This window comes from Telopea speciosissima, chromosome 3 (assembly GCF_018873765.1).
Source record: "Telopea speciosissima isolate NSW1024214 ecotype Mountain lineage chromosome 3, Tspe_v1, whole genome shotgun sequence".
Lineage (NCBI taxonomy): Eukaryota > Viridiplantae > Streptophyta > Magnoliopsida > Proteales > Proteaceae > Telopea > Telopea speciosissima.
In genome coordinates this window covers 3,616,584-3,623,856 of record NC_057918.1, presented here as the reverse complement: position 1 = coordinate 3,623,856, position 7,273 = coordinate 3,616,584, and the positions used below count along the sequence as shown (strand labels likewise).

Here is a 7,273-nt window from a genome sequence, read left to right as displayed (position 1 = left end):
AAAGGTCCCTTAACCATATGCATGTTGATACTTGAGCCATCAAGAGGGGGGCAAGAAAAGCCCAAAACATCCTGAATACACAAGCCATCAAGATGTTCATATCAATACATGGGAGGATATTGATTGAATTTGACAGGTGGTTATTCCATCGCAGGATTGCTTATTCACCCTTTCATGTGGCACAATTAAGTAAACAATCCATAAAATCACAAATGAAAGTATGGAACCCAAAGCCTATTTTTTTCAAGGGAAAACGATCTCTGCCCGGGAGTGTGGCCTACGCCAATACTCCGATGACTCTATCTCTCTCCTCCCCATATGAAAAGACACTTTTGTCCCTATTTTAGGAGGATAGAGACGGGCACAAGGGAGTATTGGTGTAGGCCACACTATACTCCCGAGCAGAGATCTACTTCCCTTTTTTCAAATGTGACTTTTTTTACCTTGTTCAAACAAGAAGTTTTTGGTTCGGAATCACCCGTGCCTTTTTTACTTGGACCACACCACGTGGTTAAGGAAACCCACGTTTTGAAACCCTAGGGTTCACAAACCCTCTAGGGTTTTAATATGTTTTCCAAAATACCCTCCCACACACATCTAAAGTCCTGCATCATGATTTAAGGAAAATTGAATTCTTTTTTACTTTGTTCAAACAAGAAATTTTGAAAGCACCCCAAGGGGTAGCTCAACAAAGACCAACACCGCACAATAAAGAGGTTGTGAGTTCAACTATTCCTGAGGCTTACAAAGAAAAAATAGTTTCAAAGGAATTAGTTCATAGGGAGTGAAAACCAAGAGGTGCAACCATACAGCTTAGTCAAACCTTGCCAGTTCTCCGAAGATGCTCCCTCGGTTGTAAATTTGTTTTAGCTCAACTCAAACAGAAATTTTGCATGTTTCACAAATTGAAAACAAATAAAATCAAATAAAGTATGATAGGATTTATTGTTTTGGTGGTGGGTTGCTTTTAAACTCTAACACCTACTGGTGTGTTTGCATTATCTCTTCCTTCTGTCCCAAAAACAGCACACTCGGGTAGTTTCTCAACTTCAGATTATAGAAGTTCCTCAACCTCAGATTATAAGAGCTAGAGTGCCACGAAGCCAAAAATCAAAGGGGTGTTCCTTGAGCTTCTCCAGTTTCTGGTTCCCACGAAAGGCATAAAACCCAAGAAACTGTCAGGATATTTTTTTCACTACCAGACTAGAATTTTAAGTTCTGCTTCTTCAACCCCTGAAGTAAGATTTTAGAATCCCACTGAAATATGAGCATCTAAGCATGTATTAGGCTATTAGCATGTGTTTTGAACTTTAGCCAGGTAAAATTTGGAAACAATTCTTACGTGTAAAATTTCATTAGATTTTAGAATCCCACTGAAATATGAGAATCTAAGCATGTATTAGGCTATTAGCATGTGTTTTGACCTTTAGCCAGGTAAAATTTGGAAACAATTCTTCCGAGTAAAATTTCATTAAATTCAGATTCTTCAAATAACAAGATTTATTTTCCTCGCTCAATAAATCTCGTAATTCTTAAGCACTAAAAAGAGCTTACAAAACTTCTCCATTCTAACCATCTTACTACCAGATGCATTCTATTACACGATCCATTACAATCCAACTTTGTCCATGCTGTGTCGCCGTGAAAGGGATGTCCCAGATGTCGATGCAACGCATCAGCAAAGGAAGCCATGGTTTTCGGATCAATAAGAGACAATAATTTACTGAACTAATTAAAGGAAAGTAAGAGGAATATGGTGAGAAGTACCAAATCCAGATGTTTCAGAAAACAGGAACCAGTTGTGGTTAGTAGGGCAACTCTATCATGTGTGTATTGAAATCAGCCAGATTTCTGAGGCCAACATGAGCAACCATCATTTCCACCATATAAAATCATACATCAAAATCGTTCACTTTCTCAGTAGCAAAAGTGCTTCTCTATGCCAAATTTGTGTGTTATGTTAGATCTGGAAATCTTTTTTGCTTCCCTCTTCAGCCATTCCTGAGTCCTCAGCCATGATGATCTCCATGTCTCTGCTATCGCGCTTCAATACATTGCCAAGCCTTGCGATTGCCACTGTTTGCTGTTGTAAGACCTGCCACAACACACCCCCCCCCCCCCAAAAAAAAAAAAGAAGAATGGAAAATAAGATACTAAGGAATTAAACTAGTAATGATCAGTAAACCAATGGGTTGCCAGATAAACACTTACCTCCTGCATATCAGCAAGGCTCTGTTCATGTATTTTGGTTGAACCAGGAAGGTAAACAGAACCACCACCAATTGCATTCGCACGGACACGAGACATAGAAAGCAGATTGTGAACCCTCCTAGACAGTTCTGCTCCTGGTCCTTTTAGCTGGAAATATTTCCACAAATTGCTAATATCATCTCCATGTTACAGGCCAAGAGGTTCAGGAAGCAAAAGGATAGGAAAACCAACCTGTCTAGCTAGTGGAACCAACTTCTCAGCTAATTCAGCTTCAGATTTCATTAAAGGCACTCGACAACCCTTTCCCTCCAAGGCCTCCACTATTCTCATAACCTTGGTAAGACAAATATTTTAGCATCAAAAGTTGAAACAACTAGAGAAGGCAAAAAATGCATATATGATGTAGAGAGGAGTAATACAAGCTTCCCAGACCATTATCTGATAGGGGACCAGACAGTGATCAGGCAGTGGGCTATAGCAATTATGGGACAATCTTTTTCTTTTCACCCCCAATTTCAAACCATGGAGCTGCACCTCACTGCTTGATCACCAGCCGATCTTGATGAGATGGTAACCAGGTCACAAAGGAAGAACCGGATCAATCATCTCTTTTGTCCGGTTCCTCAAATGCAAAACAGAAAAAGCCCTCCCACCCTTAAGAGTCGCCTTTGAAGATCTTGCTCTTTCTGTCTCATTCTTTGGATCCATGGAATAGTATCTGCTTGAAAATGCCTTTGAAGCTGCACCAAAAAACAAATAGATAAATAAAATGTATTAATAAGAAAGAATACACCAAGGTGTAATGCTTAAATAATAAAATGATTGAGAGGACAGACCGTCTTCACATTGCTTTGAGTCATTCGCAATCTCTCAGCATCAGAAACTATGACCTCATCTTGAAGCTGCATTGAATAAAATTACAACGCCAATTAATTCAATGAATTCAAACTATCACTGATAAAAAAAAAAGTAAGAAAAATGTCAACACAAACTTTGAACACTTCCTGAAAAGACAGAAGAATGTGACAACCAAGTAAAGAAAGATGGGAGGAGGACCTGAGAAACCCTCCCATCATACTCAGGCCCTTTGATGCGTTTAAGATACAATTGTATGTTCAACAGCATCAAGCATAAAACCTTTTATACCCTACCCCCTGGCTGATAGCATGACATCTGGGATGCTTAGTGTATGCTAATTAATATCATACATACTAGGGATGGACTCGACACTTGATATGTCCGACCTAATAGGTGTAGGAAAGCCAAGAGCCAGTCAACAACATGGAATCCCAAATTCTTAATTCATAATTTATGTGATTTCCTTCAAACATTTCCAAATGAAGTGGGAAGAGAGATGAATGTTTGAACTCAAGCTCTCCCATACAAGGGAAAGCTGAACACATGGAACTAAAACACAGAATATGATAGCCAGTTGAAAGATGAAAAAAAAAGACTAAACGATGACATGTCATCATAGTCAGGCTCTTTGAAGCATAAAATAGATAAGCTTCCAAAGGACCAGATCAACCATCTCTAAAGGAAAAAGGATACTTGGGCAATCCAACTCTTCATCCAATATTGAACCCATGCCAAGAAATACACATTTCAATATACTGCCATTTTGGACCGAGGACACAGCTGATTTTTCATTCAAACTTTTCCCATAGGATTTCAAACCATAACTCAACATCAATTTTTGCAAATAAAAAAACACTAATTCATATCCATGGTTCGAAAGATCAGCATTGGATAAGTCAGATCTGATGCATGCAGGCATTAGGCGAGACTGATGCCACTGATCTAGTCTATCATACATGATTGCATGGTAGCTCAACCAAACCATTGTTACACTTATATTAGGTTTTTATCTTTTTATTTATTTTTTTTCTCTCAATTGCCTGGTTGATCCTTTGATTGGATCATCCAATTGGGAACAATCTAGATTGGTATCAATGAGGAATGATCCAACCACCAATACTGAATCTTAAATCTTTGCTCCCAGAAAAGAACCATTAAAATACTCTCCATGTCAAGCCACCTAGCATCACTTTTTCAGTTTTTCCCCTTTATCAAAGTCTGTCTCGGCACAATTTCTACCTTCAATAAAAACTCTTTCCAAGACCATCACATTTTAACTGAAAGCCCAAGCATGAAATATACTTTAATTGCTTGAAATAAATTACATCATCAGGGAAAACAGTAATTTTTCTGCATATTCATTTGGCACCCATTTTTATCACAACAGGTTTTCAGCTTGGCATTAAAAAGCCATCTGATTGATGTAGCCAACTTTAAAATTCCAGGCAGAGTTTCCCAGTCACAGGTAAAGAGATAAATGATCCCATATATTCATACTATCCCTTAATAACCATTAATCAAATAAGTACAGAGAGATAAATCATAATTAAGACATAACTTGACAATGTCTTCACAGAAAGAAGGCATTTGATAATGGAAATACTTCCTCCACAGGTTAAAAACACACAAACAAGATAAAAAGTCCACTGCCAGATCAACTTGATAAGACAGAGGCATGTAAATGCACTAAATGGCAGTTAATAAAGCCATGTTCCTATCCTTAACATGTGGTGCCTATTACTATCATTTTGTAACTATTGTCAAATTTAGGAATTTGCTAGGATTAGACATCTGCCTCCTGTTTTGTTTTTCATTCCCCCAATTTCAAAGGGAGGTGGAAAAGGTAACTCTTATCTCTGAATGCACCAGGAAGGAGGTATACAGTCCAATCTGAAGGAGCTAAAAGAACAAGGGACAGGGCTAAAATGACTTTAGAGATCGTAAGAAAAGACATGCACTGTGTGAGAATTACCAGCAATATAGCCCTGAATACAGTTGAATGGAAAAACAGGATGTGTAGCCAAACCCCTCTTGTTAGGATAAGGCTTAGTTGAGTTTACTACAATATCAGATGCATAAGAGATTCATGCATTAAGTCAAATGAATGATAAATGCTAACAATGAAATTTCAATGATTTCAGTGTTGAATGCAAATCTTCATAACAGGAGGTGATAAGTGGTGAAAAAGATACAAGTATGTAAACACATTTTAATAAACCTCCCTCTGCCTAATGAAATGCTAAAATAAATGATTAATCTTCTCAACACCTTATATTAGCTAAAACTTCACAACAAAAACTCATTTTGGAGTGCAGCTCTTTTGTATGTTTTGATCAACATATAGGTACAAAATTGTTGCCCATTTAGAGGAGGAGGGGGGGGGGGATCATTGAACTAGTTGTCATCACAGTTCCATGAGTTGGAATTGGAATTAGAATCAGAATCAGAATCGGAATCGGAATAAGAATTAGATCGGCGATTACAGCAGATTCATACTGTATTTCCAGGGTTCAGGCTGATTCCAGCCGGATCGGCATTGATATCGGTTGAGGCTGATTCAGTATCCCAGTCCGATTCCTAAAAACATGGTTGTCATTGTTTGTTGGAAAAGCCATGGAACACCGAACAGGTCAGATGCATGTGATAATGTACTATCACCAGCGAAAAGAAACCGACAAAACATTCACCATGCCATGGTTCTCCGGATAGTAAAACCAGGGGAAGTACCAAATATTAAATAGGATGTACACAAGACACTATCAAATGTCAAGGAAATTTTCAAGTGAACCAAAGAAACCTTTATGAGTTGATAAATTGACATAGAATAGCACATCTTGTTTCCTCAAACCAAAGCAAGCAACTACCTTAAGCCGCTGGGAAAGATCTTTGAACCCCTGAACAAGCTGAGGCCAAAGTCTTTCTCGATCAACACTTTCCATACCTTCCAGCTTCCTCATAGCCTCCGCCCACATGATCTGGCAAAACAAACCTATCCTCCCAAATCAACAGACTAACCTACATATAGGGTTGGGTTTTTCACGAAGCTATCTGAATCTATCGCAGTGATTTCAAGAAGAGAACTCACGTCTGATATGCCAGCAGGCTTGGTTCTAGCAGACGGATCAGTCACACTGAACAACAAATGCTGCAGAAAACCAAACAATTTTCGCGTAAGCACCTGACCATGGAAGGCAGCGGGAAACCCTTTATTCAAAAATTTTAACATAGAAAATGTAGAACGAACCTTAAAAGCGTACTTAGGGTTACCAGGCTCCTCTTTGTAGGCATCAACGATCGCCTAGCAGACAGAGAAGAAGTGAAAGCGAGGGTTTTTCGTTACATTGATTCTAAAAATACTGCATTTACACGTAAGCGAAGAGACAGGGGAGTTAGGGTTTCATCTTAGAAGTTAGAACTTAGAACACTACCTGTATGTCACGATCGGCAAGGGAGAAAGGGAGAGGAGCGACAGGCGCCATTTGAGTAGTCAATTGGGCATTGGCAAGGGAGAAGGGAGTTGATTGGGGAAACGGAGTGGATTGAGGTGCCGCAAAAGGAGACTGAAAGCCGAAACCAGTGCTCGGTTGCTGAAAAAATGGCGACTGTTGCTGCTGCGTCTGTGGCTGCTGGGGAAAAGGAGTAGAGAACAGAGGGGAGGATGAGGAGGAAGAGCCAAAAGCGGGAGCGAACGATGGCGTCGAGGGAGTGCCGAACGCCGGCGAAGACGCCGGAGTTCCGAACATGGTTGTGAAACAGAAACGGAATTACAGTGTTTATCGATAATCTCCAGTCGAGAGAGTGTTTCCGAGTCTGCAAACCGCTCTGCGGCTCTGCCCTCTTTTCCTTTCCCACAGGTTCGCCTGAGACTCGAGAGCGGGACAATCCAGTACCCTACATTCGCGATTTGACCTTCAAGCAAGCTATGTTCACGTTCCCCGAATCAGCGATTCCATAACATCCAACTCGGAAGCTTCCCCATCCTACCCCCTACAAAAAAATTAAAAAAAAATACTTATCAACCCTAGACTTGAGGTATCGATATCGTATCGTTCATATCATTTTTGTGAGTGATTGATCCCGATACCATGCCGATACTATCAGTGTCACAGTACGGGCAAGAGGTCAAATGGTCAAAAAATCCATTTTCAAAGGAGAGTCATTGGTAAACTAGTCTGATACGGCCAGTTCGTGCCAATACCAATCC

General features: G+C 39.8%; 1 protein-coding gene across 1 annotated transcript; it reads right to left on the bottom strand.

Annotated features, from left to right (window-relative positions):
• Positions 1–1,755: 1,755 nt before the first annotated feature.
• On the bottom strand, positions 1,756–6,875 carry LOC122654597 (nuclear pore complex protein NUP54). The gene is made up of 9 exons (XM_043848758.1): positions 6,498–6,875; positions 6,314–6,367; positions 6,155–6,214; positions 5,934–6,044; positions 3,048–3,113; positions 2,865–2,951; positions 2,443–2,544; positions 2,212–2,358; positions 1,756–2,095 (listed from the first exon to the last, which is right to left on the bottom strand). Exons 1-9 carry the CDS (start codon positions 6,810–6,812, stop codon positions 1,961–1,963), a joined length of 1,077 nt encoding a protein of 358 aa, XP_043704693.1. The 5' UTR covers positions 6,813–6,875; the 3' UTR covers positions 1,756–1,960.
• Positions 6,876–7,273: the final 398 nt, after the last annotated feature.

Bases quoted from the DNA above. Each gene is read 5' to 3' on its own strand.
- LOC122654597 (XM_043848758.1), bottom strand. From the start codon at position 6,812: ATGTTCGGAACTCCGGCGTCTTCGCCGGCGTTCGGCACTCCCTCGACG. The intron at 6,368-6,497 runs GTAGTGTTCTAA...TCTGTCTGCTAG, and splicing joins TTGCCGATCGTGACATACAG to GCGATCGTTGATGCCTACAA. The intron at 6,045-6,154 runs GTGAGTTCTCTT...TTGTTTTGCCAG, and splicing joins AGCCTGCTGGCATATCAGAC to ATCATGTGGGCGGAGGCTAT.